The 27,854-nt window shown below is 44.9% G+C and overlaps 1 protein-coding gene across 1 annotated transcript in view; it reads left to right on the forward strand.

Moving 5' to 3' along the window:
• Positions 1-457: 457 nt before the first annotated feature.
• The window catches only part of LOC308391539 (plasmanylethanolamine desaturase 1), a 60,662-nt gene continuing 33,265 nt past the window's right edge, over positions 458-27,854 (forward strand). The window contains exon 1 of the mRNA XM_080874170.1: positions 458-1,149. Coding sequence (XP_080730296.1) covers positions 990-1,149 — 160 coding nt within the window. The 5' untranslated portion in view covers positions 458-989. The remainder of the gene's footprint in view (positions 1,150-27,854) is intronic.

Raw genomic sequence — 27,854 nt, forward strand, 5'->3', positions numbered from 1 at the left:
ACAGCGGTTTTTTTTACCATTACCACAGACATTAATTAACTAATGGGAGAATTCCATTGCAGCACAGATGGTGGGAGACGAGTACATGCCAACGGGAAAGGCTTTTAAAAACTTTGGTTTTTAAATTAAAGTGAATAGAAATAATATGAAACAACTAATAAGTAACAAGAGGCATTTTGAGATAGCTGCACACACGCGCACGTTTCCACTCTTTTTTCATAAGAAAAACAAACAAACAAACAAACAAACATATATTTCTACATCTGTCCTATTATTCGTCCTCCAGCTCCTGAATGTCTGGCTGACTGTTACCTTAAAACTACCGTATTTGTTCCTGTACTAGGGCAGGCCACCCGTCCATCACAGGGCTAACACAGAGACACAGACAATCATTTACACCCAGTTTATAAATGACCCGAGGCGCACATGTTAAGACTGCGGGATGAAGCCAACACATCCACAGATGCTGACACCGGACCCTTACAACCACTGCGCCATCATTAGTGCTACAACACCAGTTAAAACAATTAGAAACGTGTGTATGGATATTTAAAGATACATGATCTACAGTCTCCTGTGCACCTGCAGGTACTCGGATCGTACTTTCACTTTGTGACGTCGCTGCCAAACGCAGACGGTCCCTAACGCTGACGACAGCTCGGTGAACTCTGAGGACCTGTGTTTTTTTCAGCGGAGGCACAAATAAAGTTTGTTTAGCAGAACACTTGGAACTAAACCGCGGTACATTTAACCGTCCGGTTGTCGTTTGGTGCACATTCACAGCAGTGGCGGGTACAGCCCCGTGAAATAGGTCCGTGTGTGTATTTCCGGGTGGCACGAGGCTGCTCCGGTAACATCCCAGCTAGCATCAATTGGTTGAGCCTACCTCCTCCGCTCGGTCGCCGCGACAGCCGGAGGCCGTGACACTATCGCCCGGGACAGCTCCACGGTGGATGTCTTGTAGCTGAAAGCCCAAAGCGGGGAGAGTCATGGCGGCGTCGCTACTCTCCGAGACCGACATCAGGCACCGGTCCATGGCGGAGGAGGATCCGAACGGCAACGAGCATGGGGCGGCTGCACGCAGCGCGGCGCCTCGCTGGGGACCGCAGCACGCCGGGGCCCGACAGCTAGCACGGCTGTACTCGCCAGGTAAAAGCGTCGTTATCGTCCTCGGTGGTGTTAGTGCTGGTGTGACTTACTGTCTGTGTGCATCAGCGGAGGCCTAACAGCCCACAGTGCGACATCAGAGCTGACAGACGCGGGGATGATGATGATGGTGGTGAGGGTGAGGGTCACTATTTTGATGGCAGTCCCGTTAACAAACTTAACAGCGATATGTAATTAACGACTAATTACTACAAAGACTGTGCAGCAGACAGTGAATTATTGCATTAACGTACTGTGAAGGCCTAATGTCTAAAGGTGGGGGGCACAAGTTTCAGCTGACTGACCCCCCCACCATGCTCGCATGGTTGAAGTACCTCTGTCTCAGGCCTCTGTTAAGCTCGTGCACACGCTGTTCCGCTCAGACATTTATGCATGTTAACAAACCTCAGACTTTTTCTTACTGAAGGCCCACTCAGGGAGTATGTTCCTATCCATGCTTTCAAAGTGAAATGTCCTGCACGGATAGGTGGGTGTCAGTGACCGACCTCCCGTCTGTCTCACATCATTTCTTGCCCCATGATTACAAGCTTGTACATGTAAGTGAAGAGTGATCAAACAATCCCAATTTCCCAGCTCTAGGGCAATTCTGGTAGTTTTAGGACAATCAGTCACCATTTAGGCTTCCCACAACTAAACGAACATGATCGAATGACGTGTGCCAATGAAAGCTTAAAGTTTCCTGAATGGCGACTAGATAAGACGGATACACAACAGAGCATCGAAACAAAAATCACAGCTAAAGGAGAAGAACTTGGAACTCGAAGCAGATCGCCATCCGTTGTTTGGAAATACTTTGGATTTATGGGAAGTGACCAACCAAGATGAAATAATGTGCAAAGATTGCTGTGGGTCTGCAAAGCAACACGACTAAGTTACACACCACTGACTGCAGTACAACAAATGCATTAAAGCCAAGAAAAACACTGCGGCGGTTGCTAATGTGAAAAGTCCAACATCAGCCAGTGCAGCTCGTCAGCACGTCCATCCAGCTCACACAGATGCACTGAAATCACCAAAGCAGCTGCATTCCCTCTGGCCAACGATAAGTGTCCAGCAAACACGGTGAGGGATGAAGACTTCTGGAAAATGGACACAGGAGTGGGGATACTTCACTGCACACAAAACACTGGGAAAAAGAGAAGGCCGTCAAACGTTCCTACTTGGTCACATGCATCATGCAGGTACAATGAGTGGGGTGCAAAACTTTATCTCCTGCTTTTAGTAGATGGATAAATTCATTATTTGTAGAGCACTGATTTATTTTACTGCAGAGATCTGTGCATCAGCAGGTGTGTCCCACTACATGGAAAACGTAGGGCTATGTTTGTGTGACAGCAAAACAGTTTTGTCACTAAAATCAGGGGATTGTGATGAAAAAACGTATTATCAACATTACACATTGTGCAGCCCGAGTGGTGATGCAGGCCTTCAAACCCATTCTGTGTTTTTCTGTTTTGCTAAAGGTGAAAAATATTTTAGAAGAAGGGACGAGCTGACACCTGGATGGACGCGCTAAAAGGCGTAACCATCGTCAACACGGCGTCATGTTTTGGCCTGAATCAAAGGGGACTTATCTTATACTTAATCATTTAATTCACTTCAGCACTTTTGCTCCTTTACCCTCCCTTTAAGCAAACGTGTTTCTAATAGGCGTCATGTTTAAACAGGAGGGGGATGAAGCCGCTGTACTCACAGCTCTTTCTCCAACTCTTCTAAAGTACTTGTGTTAAAAGGGCTCCAGAAACCTTACAGTCAGCTATCAGGGCGGAGTAAGGGAGGGCGATGTAGCCTTTCAAGAACATTTGTGATAATGATTTGTGATGATATAGAAAAAGCCACTGAACGGGTGCAGCCTTTATCAGGGTACGTAAACGATAGGCGTTCTTCATCCTCCTTTTTCGATGAACTCCTGTCATGGCAATAGGAGTAACACAGCATAGGTCGAACAGAAGCAGCCCAGGTAGTGCTGTCCCTAAAACCTGTCAATAAACCATGTAGAAGAATTGCTTAACACATTAATTTTACAGTGACTAAAGTAACTTGGCCTTTTAAAGCCCTGCTTTTCAATCATATAACTGCATCAGTTGCTCCACAGTTTGCTCTTCCTGTCACATGGAGTACAGCTGAGCACTGCTTCGGTTACACATGGCCTGTAACTGGAGCAAAAGTACTGGGCTCTGTTATTGAAGTAGCTCCCTTACTACATATGAAATCTTCATCAGAGGCTGAGGCCATGCAGGGCTCGTCTCCTTGCTGTGGAAACAGGAAAGCATGGCGATGGTATAGCAATGACATCGTGATATGTTTTTGTACCATGTGAATATGTATGCCCGTGTGCTGTGGACAGTGTGATACGGCACAGTCGTGGGGACGAAGCCCTTCCTGCCTGTGATGGCATGCCACACATGGTAAGCTCCACACCTCACCACCCGTTGATTCACTTTAGTTTAATTTACAGTCACTACTTTAAAATATTCTACTTATTGTTCAATATTGTTTCTTTATTAAATGTATTTATTTTTCCATCACACCTTCCAATGTTTATATGGCGTGCACACATATTAACCTTGCAAGGTCAAAGTTCTGTTTTATGTTATATTAATACATCTTTCTTTGTTTGAGTTACCTGGGGGTTGGCTTCTCCTGTCTGGCAAAAGGTGTGGCAAAGGGCTGCGAGACCTGAAGTACCACTGACAGCCTAATTGGATTGCACCACATGCTTCATTGCCTGGGGGGTGTTTCATGTTTGTTTCATTGTTTTGTATTAGTTGGTTATATGGCAGCCAGCTTGTTTTCCCCCGTGTGTGTCATTTGGTTTAGCTAAACCGGTATTTAAGTTCCCCTGTGTGTCATTTCAGGAGGTCAGTTTATCATATGTTTGTTTGAGGTTTTGTTAATTATTATCTTGAGTTTAGTCTATTGAGTTGACCTCTTTTATTGGTCTGCCTGTTTGAGTTTTGGCTTTGTTAAATATGTTTTCATATTTTTGGGTCAATAAAACCCCTTTTTGAATTAAAACCACCTGTGTCCTTTATGCTTTACTGCTTGGTCCCTGACGCTGCCACAGGATTAATGAGTAGTTTTTACAGTCTAGTGAAGTTGTTGCCTTCAGGTGTTCAGTTCAAAATCGATGTGTGACAGAGTCTGCAGGAGTAATCCTCCAGTCTAGTCCTCGGCCCAGAGTGTGGCTGGCTTTCTTTGTTGCCCGCTAGTTTAACCTCCTCAGACCTGAACGCTTCCACAGCAGCATTTTTAATTTCTCTTTGATATTTGGGCTGATTGGGACCTGATGAATGTAAAAACAAAGAATTACCAGATTTTTTTTTAAATTTTTTTTACCTGATTTTTGTTTCTAATAAAAATGAGATCCACATATGAGGATATTCGTTTAAAATTTCGATAGAACAGTAGCACTATAATGTCCTCCTAAGTGGATATCAGGCCCTTGTAGAGCAAAATTGACTATTTTGGTCTAAATAACCCAAATTGTGATGTCCACATATGTGGACGCAGGTCCTAGGAGGTTAAATTCACCTTATGTCTTCCAGGACGGGTAAGTCTGATTAGGCACCTGGAAAGAAACTGCCTGGCAGGATAAAACCAAGGAGCAGTCTGAACCCTGTGGGAGAAACTCCCAGTACCGCTGTTGGGACAGGCAACACCTCCATCACAACAAGGTGTAGCTCCTGTGACATCAGCTCTTGTATGATGTGGTTTTCCTGAATATTTTCCCCCCTCCTGCATTTGTTTCTTTCATTAAAAAAAACATCAGTCAATACGTAGCTCATTGTAGGTAAATGTGTCTTATGGAAATAATTAAATCCAGGTTTTCACAGTGGGATGTTGAGCCTCCTCAACACTTCCACGTTTTGCGGTTTATTGATTGGTGAAATAGATGGCAACAATTTAAGGCACAAGATAAATTGAGCTATTTCATCAGCGGACATGCGTTGCTTTTGGCACGAGGGTGGGCACGCTGGGGCTCAGACCTAAGCAAAGACAACCTGTGTTACCAGTTGTGCATCAAGCTGGCTTGTGCCACTTTTTGCCTGACCATCTGCCCTGCGTCTCACTTCACTGAGCATTTTAATTGCCTCTGGTCGAGCTAAGCTGGCAACTTGTTGACAATTTCTAAAAAAAGGAATGATGATCAGAGGAAAAAAAGGTTTGCACCGCTATCTCCACATGTGACATACCTGGTGACGTAAATTTGGTTCATATTTGCAATCCTGTCGTATTTGTGCCCCAGAGCAACTCGTTGAAAAGGCTCCTCAAGATTTATTAAAACGTTCGTTTTCATTTAAAATCAGCCATCACCCCTGACTTTACTGGAACCTGGGGACACCAGGCGTCCTATTTTTAGTCACTGTGAGTAAGAGTCACCTTCCCCATTAGTGGAATTGGATCTGTTATTCAATGCAATTACATTAGTGAGATAACGTCTCAGCTCTGATATTTGGGTTTTTCTTTCCTGCTGTTGCCAGGCAACACAAACATTACACATTAATGTAACCAGATGGGTTTACCTGCACACAGCCACTCACAGACGAGAGATTATTTAAGTTATTTAGGAAAGAAATGGATGGTGTAAGGTACGAGAGATGTTTGACCAGAGTTGGGTTTCTGTTTGTGTGGATGTGTGATTCAGAAATCACAGCTCCAATGGACGAGCAACAACTGACATGATTGTGTGACTGCCATGTTTACTAACATGTGATCGCTAGCATACTGTGTGTAAACGGAACATCACACACAGGCTGTTAAATAATCGCATGTATAATATTCTGATCAGAAGACATCTTAATGGCTAAATGCAGCTAAATGAGCATTCTTATTATTGGCTGCATCCAGATCTGACTGGGACAAAAAAAAAAAAAAACAGGCATGTTTTGGTCCAGGCAGCCCACCGTGATTGGTGGTGATGGATATATATATATATATATATATATATATATATATATATATATATATATAAAAACACCCAGCACGCCCCTGCGGGCGGTTTATCCTTCAAGCTCGGGTCCTCTACCAGAGGCCTGGGAGCTTGAGGGTCCTGCGCAGTATCTTAGCTGTTCCCAGGACTGCGCTCTTCTGGACAGAGATCTCCGATGTTGTTCCCGGGATCTGCTGGAGCCACTCGCCTAGCTTGGGAGTCACCGCACCTAGTGCTCCGATTACCACGGGGACCACCGTTACCTTCACCCTCCACATCCTCTCCAGCTCTTCTCTGAGCCCTTGGTATTTCTCCAGCTTCTCGTGTTCCTTCTTCCTGATATTGCTGTCATTCGGAACCGCTACATCGATCACTACGGCCGTCTTCTTCTGTTTGTCTACCACCACTATGTCCGGTTGGTCAGCCACCGCCATTTTGTCCGTCTGTATCTGGAAGTCCCACAGGATCTTAGCTCGGTCATTCTCCACCACCCTTGGGGGTATCTCCCATTTTGACCTCGGGACTTCCAGGTTATACTCGGCACAGATGTTCCTGTACACTATGCCGGCCACTTGGTTATGGCGTTCCATGTATGCCTTGCCTGCTAGCATCTTGCACCCTGCTGTTATGTGCTGGATTGTCTCTGGGGCATCTTTACACAGCCTGCACCTGGTGTGATGGACCCCAGCCTCTATGGATCTTGTACTCAGAGCTTGTTCTTGTGCTGCCATGATTAGTGCCTCTGTGCTGTCTTTCAGTCCAGCTTTGTCCAGCCACTGGTAGGATTTCTGGATATCAGCCACCTCCTCTATCTGCCGGTGGTACATACCGTGCAGGGGCCTGTCCTTCCATGATACAGCTCTCTCTTCAGCATCGCTGCCCCAGTCCTTCCCCTTCTGGACTAAACTCCCACCCAAACTCCTCCACTCGGAGCAGCAGCTTCTTCCTGACCTGGAGTGGACACAAGGGCAGGGCAGTATGGCAAAATAATTTATCACGATATATATATATATATATATTTGAAAATTTGCGATAACGATATAACTGACGATATAATTAAAAAATACTTTACAACTCCACAACTTTATTAGTGCAATGCAAATTCCTCGTTGACAGTTTAACCAAAAGGCATTTCCAGTGGAAACTGGCCGACATATCCTCAGCATAACCATGTATAATATCCACACAACTTAAAAAGAGGTTATACACACACAATACGGTAATACTATGTTGAAGCACAGTACGTATCACTCCGCGAGGCTCCGCCTACGATAGCCGTAATGCTCCGACAATCCATCAAGCGGTGCGGCTTCGTAGCTCAGCAAAGTCGTACTGAAACAGTTTTTGGCAGATTTTTTGAGCGCTGTGTAGCACATAAAATCGGTTCGGTAATAACATTTTGGTGACACTGATGTAGGAGGGATGATGTTGATCGAGAACCTGGCCGTGTTTACTGGCCTGTGGTTGTTGTTGAGTGTAGCACTGATTGATGGATAAGAGGATCACACATGCTTTTGGGGTCCTGACACTTTATCCCCTCTCACTTAGTGACAGCGGAGCTTAGTTAGCGCGCTGACTTTGGGTAGAAATAGTACACAAGGCTTAAATATGGGTAGTATTATGATGCAACACAAGCTGCTGTTGAACTTCAGATAGGTCTGTTACACAGTGTTACTCGGCAGTAAAGTTTATTATTATTTATACTAGAGGGAAGTAGGTCAGGCAAACAATAAAACAATAAAAAGCCACCATAACCTTCAAAGATGTGACCCAGGCCCTTTTTTAAAGCTTGTTCCTCACACCAAAGGTTAGCATGCAGACAATTATGGTTTTATGGACACAGGCTTTCACATCTGCCCAGCCCAACACTAAACATGTCCTGGACTGTAGTAAGGACAAGGTCAGGTATCAGACTTAGCTGAATTAGCTGCTTTGACTGTTGAGAGTGTAATGAGTGTTTAAATATTATTCAGCTTTTCAAATAAAACAATTATTCAAGGTTTTCCCATCAAAACAAACGATCCAAATTTATCTGAAAGGGATAGTAGTTATATATGATCTGTTGTTGGGTTGGCAGTTGAATTCCCAGGTGCCTCCTCTGAATCCCATCGTGTTTGGCTTTTGTGTATTTTTGGGGTATTTTACCTTAAAAGCCTCAAAGACATATTTTCAAAATTAAGTTTGAACACCAGATTTGACGTGTCAATGCCCAAATCTGGTCTCTGACTGTTTTTTCTGAGGTCCTGTCATAAAGCGTGTCGCTTGAGTTTGCAGCGGTCCCCAACCTTTTTTGGGCCACGGACCGGTTCAATGTCAGACAATATTTTCACGGATCGGCCTTTAACCTCCCAAGACCCAAACTCTTCCACGGCATGCATTTCTAATTTCTCTTTGATATTGGGGCATATTGGGGCCCGATGAATGTAAAAACAAAGAATTACCAGATTTTTATTTATTTATTTATTTTTACCTTATTTTTGTTTTTAAGAAAAATAAGAGCCACATATGAGGATATTCGTCTAAAATTTTGGTAGAACTGTAGCAGTATAATGTCCTCGTAAGTAGGGAAGGGTACCGGTGTCCGGTGCCATGCCATGGTTCTGACATAAACGGTAGTAACCAGACCGAAAAACAGCGCACATTTCGGTGCTTTATTTCTTCTTTTTTTTTTACTGAGATGTCACACACTTTGGATTCTAGCCAATCATTTTATCTTTGCGAGTGTAGTAGGCGGGCCCAGGTACATACGTTCTTTTAGAGCAGAGCTACAGATTAAAAATGTCCAAGGCGAAGCGGTCAAAAGTCTGGCTGTACTTCACAGCAAAAGATGCAAACTCAGCAGCAACAAGTGCTTTAAGCTGATACTGTGATGCTGTCAAAGGAGGTAACACCTCGAATCTGATGAAACACCTGGCGACGCATAGCATTTTTTTTTTTAAGCCGAGAAATGCGCCGTATTTGATAGCTTGCTGCGAGACCTCACACCGAGCGCATCTACTGTGGGTGGGTTGGCTGTTATGCAACATCCCCCAAAAACACGAAGAGGAGAGCCCTGGCCCCTAGCCCTGCCAGTGTAGCAGGAATGATGAGGATGATGATGCAGCAGCAGCCGTTCTTCTCTGCGTGAGGAGCTTAATGTTGTTCGTGTGTAATTTACGTTGAGTAGGCTAACCACGTTATTACATTAATGCATGTAAGGTGAACTAGCAAACACCGTCGTAGTTACATGCGGCTGTCCTCTTGTTTGATAGAGTGATGCCATATATGCTCTATAGCTGCAGAAAAGGCTAACATTGTTATCTTTTTACAAAAAAACAGCTGAACATGAGAGGTTTTTGGACAAAGTGTGTGTTCTCCATTCTTTAAGCACCGTCACCGTTTCAAAAGTACCGGTTTCGTACTGGTATCGGATAAAACCTAAACGATACCCATCCCTACTTGTAAGTGGATATCAGGCCCTTGTAGAGCAAAAGGGCCTAGGAGGTTAAGGTGTGACGGATAAATACAACAAAATAAAATGATCCGACCGAGACAAAAACTGTGGGATTTAGTAAATATAATATCAAACTCACTGAATTCACTGTGTAATTGTGTAACTTTATTAGCAGTGTCCTCCTGAAATGCGCCAACAACATTGAGAGTAACATCCTCCTCTCTTCCCCTTAATGCTCTATGGTCGCTATGGTGACGTGTAAATAGTTCTTTCAAAATAAGACACACAACTACAACATGGGGTTCGATAAAACCCTGAAAACGATAAATTTCACACCTGAGCCTCAACTCTCACGGCCCAGTACCGGTCCGTGGCCCGGGGGTTGGGGGCCGCTGTCGTAAAGAGAAAGAAGAACGGGACAAGTTTTTATTTTTTTAGATCTCAGGGATGAGGATAGCTAGCTTTATGGCGTGGATGATGGCTTCTGGCTTATCGCAGATTTAGTTTTTTAATTCAACACTTCAAATAATCTTTTAAACTAAAATGAATTTTTAGTATTGCTGAGAAATGTTTTGTCTTGAATAATATCGGATGAGCAGGTAAAGCTCTGAGTTATCAGCGTTCATACTGAAAGAGTGCATTTTAGCTTCTGGGTGTTTGTTGCTGCTCTTTTTGAGTTTTTCTCAGTTTGGCCGAGCGTCGCTGTTTGTGAAGCGCAGGGGCAGCTGTCAGACACAAACTCTAATGGCCTTTCCCAGAGGAAAATGTGGTTTTTGGGTTTAAAAGTAGAGGCCGGTGGCTTCCTGGCTGTAATAAGAGCACGGTTATGTGTGTGCGCATTTGCTTCTTCACCAGGTGAATCTCTAAATGACTTAGAAGCTTTCCCTCATTTCAGCCAAAGGGCACAGCAGGCGGCAAGTGGAAGATATGCTCAGCGAAGCTAACAATGCTGCCGAGCCATTTTATGAAAACTTAAAAGCAAAAACGTTCCCCCACATGCTGACAAGTGTCTGTTTAAAGAAAAATAAACAGCTAAAATTCAAAATGTCAAAGTGTCCATTTAAGGGAGCGTCACGCTGTTATGTGCTTAGTTGTTTGGGTTCGGTTCAGCGTCCGTAGGAGGTAAATCTAAATAGCAGTTTGGCTTGTTAGAGTTTGGAGAAGTTTGATGAGGCGTTGGCAATGCTCCATAGAGCCAAACATGGGCTCATTACAGCAAAGCGAGGATGGACAAACAGCTGGATATATCTCCCTGTGCCTCTGTTTCTGCATCTCTCCGTTTCTCTCATTCATCCCCTCGTCTCTCCTCGGCCCTGCCGTATGTCTGAAGTGTCACGGTCTGCTGCTCCTCTCCGCTCCCCCTTTTTAAATGTATCATCGACTTCCACGTATCGCACATTTCTATCGAGTACAGTGGAAGACTCTGACGTGCGTGCGCGCGTGTGGTCTCGAGTTACCCCGGAGGCTCTAGTGTCCGTGGGTTTGAGTGATCTTCAGCCTCATCCAGCTCATCTGCCACCCTGCTCCCATTAAACACAAACATGCACTTATGTGTGAACATGCACTAATCGGTGTTTTTGGAGGCCGGCAATATTTGAACCTGTGAGCAGTGCTGAAAGAACAGAGGTGGGTCGAGTATCCAGAAATTGTACTCAAGTAAGAGTAGCATTACTTTAAAATATTATTACTCAAGTATAAGTGAAAAGTAGTCTTCCAAAAAGTTACTCAAGTAAGAGTAAAAAAGTACTTGGTGAAAAGACTACTCAAGTAGCGAGTAACTGTTTGAAATGTCCGATGTATTTTATAAATAAATGTTATCAGACAAACAAAAATAAATAAATATACAAGTTTTAGTATTTTCAACAGGAATATATGTAAAAACAACAAAATAAGGCACAACAATTCTAATTTCCAGGTTTCAGATTTTCACAACATAAAGCTTTTTTCACCAATACCTGCAGTAAATAATATAAATATATAAACAGTGCAAACAATTTCCAGTGACTAGATATGCTGTAAACTTTATATTCATGTTTGCTCCAAATGGCACAGCAGCCTCAGAGAAAACATTAGCATGAGGCAACTTTAACATATGTTCACACAAGGCAGCTCAGTTTACCATAAGTTGTATGGGTGTGCATCTGTTTCTGCATGTTTAGCAAAAATGTGCCCTTTCTTCACTCAGTGAGGTGATGGTTCAGCTTCAGCAGCAGTTTGCTCTCAAGGTTCTTTCTGTGAGCACTCAGGTCGCATCAGAGCATCGGGCCGTATAGTGTGAGACCTGCATCGTGACCTATGAACTTCTAACCCCTGCGATTTGTACAGTTTGAGCAGGAGCTGAATAATGCGACAGAAAAAATCGCACAGTGTTTGCTCAGCTTAATGCAGACTGTTTAAACTAAACAAGCTGCTGTTTGACATAATAAACCCTGTCAGCCGCAGTATTGCCTCTGTTTTAACAGTTAAAGCAGTAGAGACGAGCTGTTTGCATGTGCGTGGAACTCTAGCGTCGTTAAATCGTGCAATCGTTACTACCCACCTCCGTGAAAGAATAAACACAAAGAGCCATGTTTACATGCTTAATAACTAAATTATTTATCACAAGTCCCACCTGTGTGAGCAGGTGAGCTACAAAATCCTGACACATGTATAACTGAAGCTTTCACAGCTTCCTGCCTGCGAATAGAACGATGGATTTTCAGTTGAGGGTTGCAGATTGATCTAAAAGGACTTTACCTGAAGCCTGCTGTGCACCTGAACAGGCATTATGAGTAAATGCACTTCTTCTTTCCCAGCGAGCGGCTGGATGTTAACAGACAACAATGACGAGGCAGCCACCAACTGTGAGTGTTTCAACAAAATCAGACGCGTTGCTGTATCTGTTTCAATAATGTAGGACGTTATGGATGTTTTGATTCTAGCTCACATTGACTTAAAAAAACCAACAACAATATTTTTATTGTTCATGACGTTAGTCAGTCATGTTGCTATGCTAATGTGCCAAATTCACCCAATGCATTTGGCTTAATTTCTTTCTGTGTTTCTGTGTTAAACTCAGACTTATCGTAAGGTCTGCCTCGTTTGGTGACCAGAAATAAAGATTCACTTCCTTGAATTGTCATCTGAGGCCTCAGAAATGAGTCGGTCCTCACAGAGTGTGATGTGAACGTTTACAGTAGGATGTACTGTATGCAGTTTTAGTGTTCCTGTTATCATCACACTGGCATGATGTCATACATTCACAGGAACATTAGGCTCTGATATATATGAGTTCATGTGCCCAGTTTCATAGCTTTTCCTTATAATCATGATAATGTGAAATAAGAGCACAAGACCAAAACATGTTAGCTGACTTGGAAAAATAAAACTAGTCTTAATTAACCTCCTAGGACCTGCGTCCACATATGTGGACATCACATTTTGGGTTGTCTAGACCAAAATACTAAACTTTGCTCTACAGGGGCCTGATATCCACTCACGAGGACGTTATACTGTCTCTGTTTCATCAAAATTTAAAACGAATATCCTCATACGTTGCTCTCATTTTCCTTAGAAACAAAAATTGGGTAAAAAAAATAAAATCTGGTGATTCTTTGTTTTTACATTCATCGGGTCCCAATCAGCCCAAATATCAAAGAGAAATTAAAAATGCATGTCGTGGAAGAGTTCGGGTCTTAGGAGGTTAAGAAACAGCCGTGTGTGCACGCCCAGGGTCATGATTGCAGGAAAAATTATGGCTGCTGTGGAAATGCATAGTTGTGCTCGGCCCCAGGAACGGAGCACCGTCGACTCCCATCTCATCCGGCTGAGTCCCGTCGTGGAGAACGACACACCTGAGTGACATGAGCGACACTCTCACCTGTAAAATTGGACTGATTGTTGTCTTAACGATGAGCTTCTGCGAGTTCTCTCTCTTCTTATATGTGGCAGTTCACACACACACACACACACACACACACACACACACACACACTGCCTGACTCCCTGAACTATTGACCCCAGGGCTGTAAAGGTCAGGGGTCACAAACCTTTGGAGCACGTGTGTCGAGCCCAGAGGAACAGGCGGACTGTGCTTGGCTTTAACCTCTGCGTGTGATCGTGACCTCAGCGTCTGTGTGGCTGCTGCGAGCTGCAGAGGACCGTTATCGCAGAGTCAGCACAATCAGAACATTAGATCGGCCCGATGCTTTTTTTTTGCCCTGGATTATTAATAAAGAGAAGGAGAGATGATACTTTTTTCCTTTTTCCTCACAGGTGAAATTTACTGTTGCAATTTACTAAAAGAAGTAATATGTGTGTTTGTGATTAATGCTGTCGGTCGAGGTGTCAAAACAATAATTACAATATGCAAAATGTAAATATGCAGCATATAAATACATCTTCAGGTGTATTTAGATTACAGGTGCAGATGTACTTGAGATTTTTTCACGTCTCCCTCGCTTTATCTGAAAACGGATTTAATCACATTTTCTTTCATCACATTTCCAACTAAGAAGAAGAATATACTGCTATTTGTCACACAGCTGTTTATTTTAGTTTTACTGATGTTATATGAGAATATTCAGCAGATTGACTCGAGGTCAAATGTTTTTGGTCGTCAGTACTGATTCTGGGTTTTGAGAAGTGTATCTGGATGATGCTCTGTCTCTGTTTGTGTCTGACTGCATTAGTGCCACACCGGTTTGTTTCCTTAATAATGGTGAGGCAGTATGCTGTCAAGCTGCTGTAAATCTGAAGGAAATCTCTTCATATGTGGAACCGAAGAGGGCTGAAGGATAAACTGAGTAGAATTTGGTGGGTAAAGGTCACTTTGGTCTAGTCGAGCACATTCAAGCAATTTCCAACAAACATACATATAAACACATAAAAGGGCTGTGCTATGAATAAAGACACAGCAGCTTTTTAAATTGTTTGGAAACCAAAAAGTTGAAGGAAAATTCTGTGATTGTTAATTAGCACATCCTTCAGCAACAGTCTAGCCACTTGAAATAGAGATTAAATCGTTTGATTGGTTATTTATGGTTGGTTTACACAGCTTGTGTATGCATGCGCAGCTGTGTATATCCACACGCGTGTGTGTGTGTGTGGGTGAATTGTGTTGCTTACATTGTTGAGATATACATTCCTTGTATGTGTCTGTGCATATACATGGCCAATAAATATAATATAGCTGTTTAATATAATATAACCATTTGGCTCATGGTACAGCCATCTGAAGTTGGAATTTTCACCTGGAATTCTCCCTCAAGTCGGACTTCCAACGTAGAGAGTCGAAGCGGTTCACTGCTGCATTGCTAACGATCTAACATAGCGACAGTGAACCGTAGTGAAACTGTAACATGGGTCTGCTGCTGTTGTCTATTTGTGACTCACACACACACACACACACACAGAGCAGGTTTATCCATGACTGTGCTGCATGTGTGCTGTGGCTGCTGATGCATGAATGGTTCTTCTTTGCTAAGGAGCCAAACAAATCCCATTTTTCCCAAAGTTTCCAGCTTTACTGCTGGAACGCGCTCAGCTCAGGAGTGAGTTCACTCCGGGGTCCTGCATCTGAATCAAACATCAGATAACTTTGAACGTTTGGCTCATTATTCCCACAGACCTGCGTGGTAACGTGGCGATGTATAACACAGTGCAGTACTTCCTGTACGAAGCACCTTGCAGCAGCTGTTGGTGTGATTTGGCCGTATAGAAATGAACCTGATTCAAACTTGGACAAACAGACCGAACATATTAAATCTGTTCTTCGCGGTGCTTCAGGAGTTGACAGCCCTCTGTGTTTTACTTGAAGTGAAGTTGCAGTGGAGTCGTAGTAAGCCCCACTGAAGGACGACAAGCGTGTTCTGGCCTGGAGATCTGCAGATGGCCCCGCCCCTCCCTGAGCCCGGTTCTTTCTGTTAAGAGGGAGTTTTTCCTTCCCACTGTTGCTTGCTCAAAGGGTTGTTGTTGGGTTTTCTCTGTGTATTGTACAGTTTTTAACCTGCAGTCTAAAGCACCTGCAGGCAACTGCTGTTGTGCTAAAGAAGTAAAACTGAGCTTTGAGACAAAGGCACTGAAGCGACCACCAATGAGAGCACAGCATACTGGAGAGCAGATAATACCTCACAGGGTTGCTTAGACAACTGGAGCGTCAGTGAAGTCTGTCCATCAGAACTCGGTGAAGAGACATTTGATCCTTTTCTGATTTTCCTCCTCTTCAGTCAGCTGGACTCAAACATTGAGAATACTTCTGCGCTTCAGTCTTTTGATGGCGAGTGCCTTCATTTAGCATGCTCTCTCTCTCACACTCACACACACACACAGACACACTCACACGCGCACACACACACAGACTCACACTCACACACCCAGAGACGTGTGAGCGCTCTACTTCCTGCTTTTACCTGAAGCTTCTCCACATAGCTGTACACCTGCTCTGCGTTTGCCTGACGCTGGCGCTCAGACCTGCAGGCTGCCGTCTTCATTGCAGTTAATGTCCCTTTAAAAGTCCTCACACGCCACCTTCCAAACAGGAGTTATTTTTGCATCGTGAGAAGATATTCACCTTTCTGTTGCTGTTCGTTGCCTTGTTTACCTTCTCTTTGTACTTTTTATACCACCTGTTTCACTAGCATCAGAGTGCATGCCCGTGTTTTAGCCAATCAGAAGGGAGAAGCTACAGTGCCAGCGTGGTATTACCATGAATTCTCTCATTTCATGAGTAGATCAGAGTAGTAAGAATTTATCAATATTTGTGCAAACATGTCGGAACAATATCATCAGGAATATTCCTCCTGAATTAGGTCCTACTACGTTTACATTTTATTCGTACATTTTGAAGCCAAATGTAACTTTTGGCTCGCAGACAAAGCTAGCGCACACTACTCATTCACATAAATGATGTGAGCACAAATTCAGACGCACACACACACTCTGCACAAACACACACAGCGCATCTGTGGCTTTAGGCGAGCCTTCTAGGCAGGATTTTGCTATTGACCTTGACCAACGCGTGAGAGGAGCTGGGAATGCTGTGTGTTTCCAGAGAAGAGCTACGGGCGTGTGTGTGTGCGCACGTATGTGTGTGTAATTATTCTTATGAGGGCTACAGATGAATATGGTGGTAGAGGAAAACCCAGGAGATGAGGGGATGGCGCACACACACAGACACACACACACACACTTGATGGGATCTGTCCATCCTTTTTTTTCTGCGAGGCTGGAGCAGGGCCTACTTACACTGATTCTCATGTGGGTTAAATATGTGTGTGTTATTGTGCCTCATATATGCATCTGTTTGTCTGTGTGTGTGTGTGTGTGTGTGTGTGTGTGTGTGTGTGTGTGTGTGTGTGTGTGTGTGTGTGCACGCAGCATTGTGTCGGTATGCCATTACTGAATCTCATTTGCTACATTCCTCTTTGTTGCTGTTGAATCTACAGGGTAATGGATTTATTAAGTTTGTCTGGCAATACTGTGTGTGTGTGTGTGTGTGTGTGTGTGTGTGTGTGTGTGTGTGTGTGTGTGTGTGTGTGTGTGTGTGGGACATACATATTGTCTTTGTGTGTTTCTTCATCTGTGGATGTGTACTTTGCATTGATGTTGGTTTTGTGTGTACCGATGAGTGTGTGTGGGTGAATGTGTGCGTTTGCTTGGCTCCCTGTGTTGTGCTGTTAGTGTGTGTGTGTGTCCCAGGTTCTGCCGTCCGCTGAGATCAGATGAAAGGAAGGAGGCCTGTGACGGATCCACTCGTCTGAACGAGGGAATTCGACCTCCCCTTCTCTCTCTCTCCCCTTCTTTGTGACTCTACCTCGCTCACCCAGCCATGTTTCCATGTTACTGTCACTCTCCCCCAGTCTCTCTCTCTCCGTCTCCCCCCTTCATTCTCTTTCTCTCTGAGCATGTGACCCACTTTTACCACCCACGTCTCTCTCTCCCTCTCCCCGAGTCCCGTTAGGAGACGGTCTTCTGAGAACCAACCAGGGGACAGAGAGAGAGAGAAAAGAGCAGCAGAGCTGTGTGTGTGTCGCTCGTCCATACAGTATGTCATCACCCCCGTGATTGGGTGCCTAATGTGTTGGCAGCCTCCACATCAGAGCGAATAAGTGTTTGTAAATGGGCTCTGTCTCAGAGCGGCGGGTGAAGGCGTGGTCGAGGTACGCTGGCAGCTCCGACTCGGTCTTTGAGCCGCTGTCAGGCTAGCGCGGGGAAAGTGCGAGCTCCTTTTTGTCAGAGGCCCCGTGGGTGGTTATTCAGCACGAGTGGGGCTGCCTCGCTTGTTGTTTGTGTTTTTTGTGCTCCTGCCTTTGGTTCGGTCCCTCGCTGTGCGTGCTCACTTGATTGGTCATAACTGTATCAGAAAGCTTTTTTTCTTCTCACTTTAACATGGGAATGTGTCACTGGCAGTGGAAACATAATGACATGTTATACATGAATACAAATGCACAGCACAGGGTCCTGGCTCCTTCACACACCGACAGTGTGTATTCAGTAATGCTTCTCTAAACGTGAGCTCCGTGTATTGAATCTGAATATTTTCTGTTGTCACGTCTTTCACCGAGAACGTTCCACCTCGAGAGTTCAGCCACATTAGATTTGTTTTTAAACGAAGCCTAATTAACATTTCCAGCCTGTAGCAGAAACACACATAAGCAGCATAAAGTTTGAGATGTTCATAAATATACCTGAGTCGCTTAACCCTTTAAAGCCAGTCGGAGCAGCACGCTCCGTTTCACGTAACTATTTTTAAAACCCCGTAGAACTGGAACCGCGTAAGCTAGTGCAATACATTTTTTGCATATGAAACCGGAGGAGTTGTACTTACATCTTATGCCATCAGCTTGTCCTCGGCCACGGTTTCCTTCCACATAAAGCTTTGCAAAAACTGCATAAAAAGCACTTGCAGGAACAAAAACATAATATTCCAGAAACACGCTTTGCCGATCTGATCAGCTGTTTGTAACACTTCCGACGTTGAAACAGACGTCAGCACGAACTATCGCATGTCCGCCATTTCCTGCCTGAAACCGGAAGTGACGTCATTTTCGCGGAAAATGTAGTTTTTTACTTGTAGGCCTTAAAAGCCTATACTGGTGTTTTTATAAGTCATGTTTGACTTTTCTGAATAGTTTCTGGGATGCTTAGAACTCGAACTGCACTGCTGGAAATAGTTTATTTTGATGCACATGCTGTTTTCTTTGCAAATTTGCATCATAGGATTGTTTTTCGTTTTTCCTGCAGTATATACAAATTGGTGTATCTCAAAAATAAAACTATGACACTCAAAATAAATTTCCTATGGTGCGAAACTATTTTGTGCAACTTTTTTGTATTTAAAGTTTTGAGGGATAAACCTCTTAAATTTCTCCAAGTAGAAATATGGCGCCGCAGGAGGCGCCATAGGGGTCGGGTGCATTGTGTGCTGGGTGGCGGCCAGGAGCGGAGGCCCTGGCGGACTGACCCCCGGCTGCCAAGACTGGCAATAGGGACATGGAATGTCACCTCTCTGGTGGGGAAGGAGCCTGAGTTAGTGCGTGAGGTTGAGAGGTACCGGCTAGATATAGTCGGGCTCATCTCTACACATGGCTTGGGCTCTGGAACCAGTCTCCTGGAGAGGGGCTGGACTCTGTCTCAGTCTGGAGTTGCCCCTGGTGAGAGGCGGCGGGCTGGGGTGGGTATCCTAATATCCCCTCGGCTTGCTGCCGGTACGTTGGGGTTTTTCCCGGTGGACGAGAGGGTTTGTTCCCTGCGCCTTAGGTTCAGGGAACGGGTCCTGACTGTCATCTGCGCTTATGCGCTGAGTGGCAGTTCAGAGTACCCAGCCTTCTTAGAGTCCCTGGGGGGGGGGGGGGGGGGGGGGGGTGCTCCACCTGGAGACTCTGTTGTCCTGCTGGGAGACTTCAATGCTCACGTGGGTAACGACAGCGAGACCTGGAGGGGCGTGATTGGGAGGAACGGCCTCCCTGATCTGAACCCGAGCGGTGCTCTGTTATTGGACTTCTGTGCTAACCACAGTTTGGCCATAACAAACACCCTGTTCGAACATAAGAGTGTCCATAAGTGCACGTGGCACCAGGACGCTCTAGGCCGTAGGTCGATGATCGATTTTGTAATCGTATCAGCAGACCTGCGACCATATGTTCTGGACACTCGGGTAAAGAGAGGGGCTGAGCTGTCAACTGATCACCACCTGGTGGTGAGTTGGATCAGGTGGCGGGGGAGGACGCTGGACAGACCTGGTGCACCTAAACGCGTAGTGAGGGTGTGCTGGGAACGTCTAGCAGAGGCCCCAGTCCGCGAGATCTTCAACGCACACCTCCGGCAGAGCTTCAACAGCATTCCGAGGGAGACTGGGGACATTGAGTCCGAATGGACCATGTTCAGCGTCTCCATTGCCGAAGCTGCTGCATTGAGCTGCGGCCGCAAGGTGGTTGGTGCCTGCCGTGGTGGTAATCCCCGAACCAAATGGTGGACACCAGATAAGATAAGATAAGATAAGATAGAACTTTATTAATCCCTCGGGTGGGTTCCTCTGGGAAATTCGATTTCCAAAAAAGCACAGCACCGACAGAAGTTACAGAGTTACAGAATATTATATATATATACACACACACACACACACACACACACACACACACACACACACACACACACACACACACACATATATATATATAAATACAGAGACAATATAAATAAAATATACGAAGGGGATAAATAGAATAAATGGGAATAAAAAATAAAAAATAAAAATACAAGTGAATTGCACATTTCAAGTATTGAGGTCTATTGCACTGTTGACTATTTACAAAAGTATTGCACAAAAGGTATTGCACAGTGAGGTGAAGAGGCACTACAGCTTAGTTGTTCACCAGAGGTGAAGGGAGCCACCAGGCTGAAGAAGGAGTCCTATCGGGCTTGGTTAGCCTGTGGAACTCCGGAGGCAGCCGACAGGTATCGACAGGCCAAGCGGAATGCGGCTCGGGCAGTGGCTGAAGCAAAAACTCGGGTGTGGGAGGAGTTCGGAGAGGCCATGGAAAAAGACTTTCGGACTGCCTCGAAGAGATTCTGGCAAACCGTCAGACGTCTCAGGAGGGGAAAGCGGTGCTCTACCTGTACTGTGTATAGTGCTGGCGGAGCGCTGCTGACGTCGACTGAGAAAATTGTCAGGCGGTGGAAGGAATACTTCGAGGACCTCCTTAATCCCACTGACACGTCTTCCGAGGAGGAAGCAGAGTCTGGGGATGAGGGGAATGACCCGCCAATTTCCGGGGGCGAGGTCACTGAGGCAGTTAAACAACTCCTTGGTGGCAGAGCCCCTGGTGTTGATGAGGTCAGCCCCGAGTTCCTGAAGGCTCTGGACGTTGTAGGGCTGTCCTGGTTGACACGCCTCTGCAATGTTGCGTGGAGATCAGGGGCAGTACCTGTGGACTGGCAGACCGGGGTGGTGGTCCCCATCTTTAAGAAAGGGGACCGGAGGGTGTGTTCCAACTACAGGGGGATCACACTCCTCAGCCTCCCTGGGAAAGTCTATGCCAGGGTGCTGGAAAGGAGAGTTCGTCCGTTAGTCGAACCTCGGATACAGGAGGAACAATGCGGTTTTCGTCCTGGTCGCGGAACACTGGACCAGCACTTTATCCTCTCCAAGATACTTGAGGGTGCATGGGAGTTTGCCCAACCAGTCTACATGTGTTTTGTGGACGTGGAGAAGGCATTCGACCGTGTCCCTCGGGGTGTCCTGTGGAAGGTGTTGCGGGAATATGGGGTGTCTGGCCCATTGCTACGGGCCATTCGATCCCTATACAACCATTGCAAGAGCTTGGTTCGCATTGCTGGCAATAAGTCGGACTCGTTCCCGGTGGGTGATGGGCTTCGCCAGGGCTGCCCTTTGTCTCCAGTTCTGTTCATAATTTTTATGGACAGGATTTCTAGGCGCAGCCAAGTGGCGGAGGGCTTTCGCTGTGGTGGCCTCAGAATCTCATCTCTGATTTTTGCAGATGATGTGGTTCTGTTGGCTTCATCGGGTGAGGGCCTCCAGCTCGCACTGGAACGGTTCGCAGCCGAGTGTGAAGCAGCGGGAATGAGGATCAGCACCTCCAAATCTGAGGCCATGGTTCTCAGCCGGAAAAGGGTGGAGTGCCCACTCCGGGTCGGGGATGAGTTCCTGCCCCAAGTGGAGGAGTTCAAGTATCTCGGGGTCTTGTTCGCGAGTGATGGGAGAAGGGAGCCGGAGATCGACAGACGGATTGGGGCTGCAGCTGCAGTAATGCACCGGTCCGTCGTGGTGAAGAGGGAGCTGAGTGTAAAAGCGAAGCTCTCAATTTACCGGTCGATCTACGTCCCTACCCTCACCTATGGCCACGAGCTGTGGGTAGTGACCGAAAGAACGAGATCGCGGATACAAGCGGCAGAAATGAGCTTCCTCCGAAGGGTGGCTGGCCTCTCCCTTAGAGATAGGGTGAGAAGTTCGGTCATCCGGGAGGGGCTCAGAGTAGAGCAGCTGCTGCTCCACATCGAAAGGAGCCAGCTGAGGTGGTTCGGGCATCTGACAAGGATGCCCCCTGGGCGCCTCCTGGGTGAGGTGTTCCAGGCATGTCCCACCGGGAGGAGGCCCCGGGGCAGACCCAGGACACGCTGGAGAGATTATATCTCTCGGCTGGCCTGGAAACGCCTTGGTGTTCCCCCGGACAAGCTGGAGGAGGTGGTTGGGGAGAGGGAGGTCTGGGCCTCTTTGCTTAGGCTGCTGCCCCCGCGACCCGGCCCCGGACAAAGCGGATGAAGATGGATGGATGGATAGAAATATATGTAAAACAAAAACGATTTTCAATTTTTTTGTAGTTTATGTAATCACTATGGACTTAATGCATACATATTATTAAAATCTGGGCTGTAATGGTTGTATTGATGTATAGCAACTTGAAATGCTCCCGGTAAAATAGTCAGATGTCAGATGTCTATTCATATTAATGTACAGAATTCACCCGCTTGCTGCTACTACTGCACATTCACCCAGTGTATATACTATATGTATGTGTGTGTGTGTATATATATATATATATATATATATATATATATATATATATATATATATATATATATATATATATATATATATATATATTAGTGCTGTCAAAATTATCGCGTTAATTGTTAAGATCAACGCGAAATGTTTAATGCATTAAAAAAATTTAACGCTGATTTTGTTTTTTTATTAATTTCCTGTAATCTAAGACCTTTAAATTCATGAGCACCTCTGGAGGAGGGGGCAACAGTGTGCTATGCTGGCGTTTGGCCTGACAGAAATGATTAGAAGAAGAAGAAGAAGTGACACCATGCTACTATCTAGCTAACACTAGCTAACACACGCAAGCATGGACGAGGGCGGACTTTTGGGTGGAAAGTTTCTCTTTAAGAAGTTGCCTGATGGCTTGTTGGACAAAACGAGAGTAAGATGCACAATTTGCAACGCTGAATTCAAGTACCACAGAAGCAGTTCATCACTGGCGTATCACCTGAGAGCAAAACACCCAACTGAATCCACCTCTACGGGACCTCGCCAGTCTACGCTTCAGGAGTATGGTGCTTGTGGACGAATAACAAAAAATGTGAGAGAAAAGGTAACCAATTCCTTGGTTGTTTGGATAGCTAAAAACTGCCGACCAGTTAGCATAGTAGAAGATGATGGACTGAGAGAAGTCATTCGTGCTGCATCAGGAGATGAGTGTTACAATCTGCCCTCGAGAGGAACCATTGTGTCGAGACTGCACACTTTGTATGGGGACCAGAGGGCTCAGCAGTCCAGCAAGCTTGTGCAAGTAAGGAATGTCGCTCTCACCGGAGACCACTGGACTTCGGTGAACAATGATAATTACTTAAAATATAAAGAATAAAAAAATGTAATTGGAGCCAGGCTATTAATAAAGTAATTGAGATTAATCGCAATTAATAACCGAAAATTGTGAGATTAGTTAGTTAATTTTTTTTAATCTATTGACAGCACTAATATATATATATATATATATTCTTCCTTGTATAACTATGCATGTGACAAATAAAGAACCTTGAACCTTGAACCAAAAAAGGCTCTACAGCATGTAAACATATAATATACGCTCTGGCGGCCTTGGTTCTATGGTAGGTCTTAAAGGGTTAATGAACACCTGTAGCCCTCTCCGTACACTGCCCCGCTGGTTTCTGTGCACTTGTACAGGGATGTAATTAAGCTCCCTTTTACACACACTTAAAAAACAATGGCTGACTTAAAGCAGTCCTGCCTGTCTGCTTCCCATTGTACCTTTCTATTGAACAACAGTGACGAGAGATGAAAGGCTTTTTTTAATAAACGGTAGAAGCAGCGTCCCTGCTCTTCAATGCAGGGTCACACATCTTCTTTCACAGCCTCGGGTTTATCATTCAGGCCTGTAGATGGTTACACATTTGTCATTTCTGCACCAATGTGCACGTTTTCTATATTTTAAGTGTAACACAGTTAAAAACCAGAATTCCTAATCCTTCGATAAAGTGTACTCCCACACCAACATCAGGAACTGTCCTACATTTATCTCCCTCTCGCCTCCCTGTCCTCCATCATTTGCCCGTGCAGGTCATGAGGGGATAGGGTCTCATTTGGTTTTCTGATAATGGATATGATCTGATAACTCCCATCGAGCCAAAAGCCAGCAAAATTGTCAGTCTTCTGTGGCCTAATTACCCGCTGCGATGGCCAGCAGCTTTCTAAGACAGCGAGACTCTTCTTAGGAACCACCGTACACCCTGTGTCACCATTGGACTAATGCATAAAAGCAAATTAGTGGCTCGATGTCAAACGAGGCCCTGATTGGCTCTCTTTTATGCCTGTGCACACAAAGTATCTGGGCTCCTGTTTGTCATCGGCCTGATCACAAGGAAACATGGCGACCTCACATCCAAACATCGTATTGGAAGTTTTCACACGTAGGAAAGAGAAAAAGGTGAACACGTGGAACACCTGGATCTGTTCTTGCTCCAGTTTGTTGTGGGAGAGGGAGGAACAGATGTGCTTTGAGGTTTAGCCGGCTTAGCGTGCCGAACACTTGACCTGCTATTCTTCTTCTTCTTTCTTACAGATTGTAGGAGTCTTTGTATTGCTGCCTCGTACTGCAGCTGTTACTGTATAAACGGGTATAAATGACTCACGCTCCACATCCTTTACATACTCACTGTGTATGTACCTGACAAAGAAGCTCAGGTAAAGGCATCTTTCCTATGTGTTAGGACATTAGTATTCACAATGTGTTGCCTTCCTGCCTGCTGCCCGCCACTCATTCCCCAGACAGCGAATCAGCCGGCGTTGATTAATTTCAGCCTATTAGCACCCCTCGTTCCCCTCCCCCAGCTCCGCCCAGGTTAAATCCCCGTGCACACCCACATGCACGCTTGCAGGCAGGGGGTGCTGCTGGGTGAGCGATGGCAGAGAGGTTGCCAGGGAGCCAGTTGTTGTCAGAATGATATTAATGAGTGCACCGCTCTGGCCCTGTGTGTGTGTGTGTGTGTGTGTGTGTGTGTGTGTGTGTGTGTGTGTGTGTGTGTTTACGTGCCTTTAATTTGGGTGTTGTTGTGCCCAGTAAAGGCAGGTCGAGTATGTGTGTTCTTATTGAGAGAGAGGTTTGTGTTTGCTGAGGGTGTGTGAGTGTTCAAACACGCTAACATATGTCCATACATGCTCGTAAAGCCTGTTTGTGTGTCTGTAGCTGTGTGCGATATCCAGCAATGCCATGGCCTGAGGGACGAGGGCTTGTGTGTGTGTGTGTGTGTGTGTGTGTGTGTGTGTGTGTGTGTGTGTGTGTGTGTGTGTGTGTGTGTGTGTGTGTGTGTGTGTGCACGCGCTCTGTGGAGGCCTGTCCTAGTTTCCTTCCCCTCACCAGGGAGCTGGAGGATCCAAGGACTGACGCACATCACCTGACAGCCGCCCCACTGCTCCACGGCCCTGCACTGTGGGTGTGTGTGTGTGAAGGAGATGGAGTGTCTGAATGTGTGTATGTGTCAGATGATTGTGTGTGTGATAGAAAGAGATGTGAAAATGTGTTAGGAAATCCATCAGTTTGAGCGTCATGGTACGTCTGTTAGTGTGTGTCTTTGTCTGTGTGCATGCAGACAGTCAGAGAGATGGAGAGAGTGAATTTTGGTGTAGTGATCCCTTGAGGTGTGTGTGTGTGTGTGTGTGTGTGTGTGTGTGTGTGTGTGTGTGTGTGTGTGTGTGCGCGCGCGCGCCTGCCTTTGGGATAGAGTTTAGAAAATGGTGTCAGACGAAGCTTGGAGACAACAGAGCTAAATGTGGTCCACTTAACCTTCGTATGGACTGTGTGTCTATGATGTAAACACACTGGACCTGCGTCACATGTTCGCAGTATCGTAGTCTTTGTACCATCGATGTGTCCACGGGCCTGGTGCTCACACGTGATGCTTTTCTCAAGAAGAATTTGCAGCATTTCCACCGACACAGACGAACATTTGGAGATTAGTTTTTGTGCTGCAAAGTTGGAGCTTAAAAACTTCACCAGGATCTCTGCGCAAAACATTTTCTACTCTCTTCGTCACTTATTCTCTTCTTATATTTCAGTGGTTTCAATGGTTCTGTGAAAGTTCATATTATGTTTAATACTGGGTATTAAACCTCCTGCAGATGAAGCGACTCCACTCCTCCGTCTCAGACTGCATCTGCTGGTAGATCTTTGTTTTGCTTTGATGACCTGCTGAGAGCTGCAGGTCTCGGATATCTTGCCAAAAAATCGTGTTGCATAACATAAATGTGAAGAAATCAGGCCTTTAGCTATTGTCCTGTTATCCTGTGAATGAAATTCATGTATCTGCATCTGTTCTTGTGATGAGCAGAACAGGTTCACCTGGTACACCTTACATTTTTAGCACCACCCAGGGTCAGGCCACCTTTAGAAATGCTCTGTAGTGATTGGATGTGTGAGTGCTGTCTGTGAGGAATCATCTGTGTGAAGTAGAGCTGGGCGATATGGCCCAAAATATTTTTCCCGATATGTATTTGAAAATTTGCGATAACGATATAACTGACGATATAAGTGATGCGAGACAAAATACAAAATGCAACTCCACCACTTTACTAGCGCAAAAAAACATCCATTTATTTTCACTTAAACAAGCAGCTGTTTTTTTATGTGCATTAAAGCTATATAAACATTTAACAGTGCAAATGCAAATTCCTTGCTGAAAGTTTAACCAAAAGGCATTTGCAGTAGAAATGTGCTGACATATCCTGAGCATAACCATGTATAATATCCACTGGAGGTAAAAAGAGGAGCTTTGCAACATTAAACTGCAGTGTGCCAAATAAAAAAGTCAAATACGTATTTTTCGGACCATAAGCTGCTCGGGACTATAAGGCACATTAAGCGAAACAGAGCAGTCAGATAAATCAAACTTTATTCAACTCATTCTTCTTGCTTCCTCCTAGAGCTGGGCGATATGAGATTTTTTCATATCACGATATGTTTTTTTCATTTCAGGCGATAACGATATATATCACGATATGAGCCAAATAACTATATTTGTAAGATTTAAATGTGCCGTTGCTCACAAGTAAAATGTGAAATAATCAGCAGCTTGTTTTTATTTAAATATTTATTTCCCATAATAAGTTCAACAGGGTAGATGTACTTAAGGAACATGAGACTTTTTCAGATAAATAAAGGCAAATATTGCAAACTACACAAAAGGCAGCCGCTAAAGCGTTTAAGTTTCAAAATAGAACAAACGAAACAGACTAAACTGTCAATTCCACTTAGAAACAAAATATTAATTCTAAAAATAAATCTTAGTTTGTTTTACAGAAGAACAGACAAAACTGACTAACTTTTGTCAATATCAAATAAACTGAGAACTAAAAGGAAATTCTCAATCTCTCCTTGTTGTATAGCTGAGCTTTTCAAACAGTTTTAACAGTTACTTTAGTCTGACAAAAGCCGAATGACGAATTAGCGCTTCCAGTCAGAGACTGAGGCTACGTCCACACGTACACGGGTATTTTTGAAAACGGAGATTTTCCGTTTTCGTTTTAAAAAATAATCCCGTCCACACATAAAGGCAGAAATGAAGGAAAACGCTGCTATGAACATGCCAAAGCAGCAGGTGGCGCTAGATTCCTAACCGTGCAGAAATGTTGGCCAATCAGAAGTCTAGAAGCCTCGGTGGGAAAAAGTAAACAAAGCTGGGGCATAGAAGCAGAACCGAGTCGTATGTGTGGAGGGACAGTAACTGTGTGTATATGTAAGCATTTAAACACTGCAGAGAGTAGAATTAACAGTATTGTAGAAATTCATTTCACCGAAACAA

The sequence above is a fragment of the Rhamphochromis sp. 'chilingali' genome (assembly GCF_963969265.1).
Source record: "Rhamphochromis sp. 'chilingali' genome assembly, chromosome: 2".
Classification (NCBI taxonomy): domain Eukaryota; kingdom Metazoa; phylum Chordata; class Actinopteri; order Cichliformes; family Cichlidae; genus Rhamphochromis; species Rhamphochromis sp. 'chilingali'.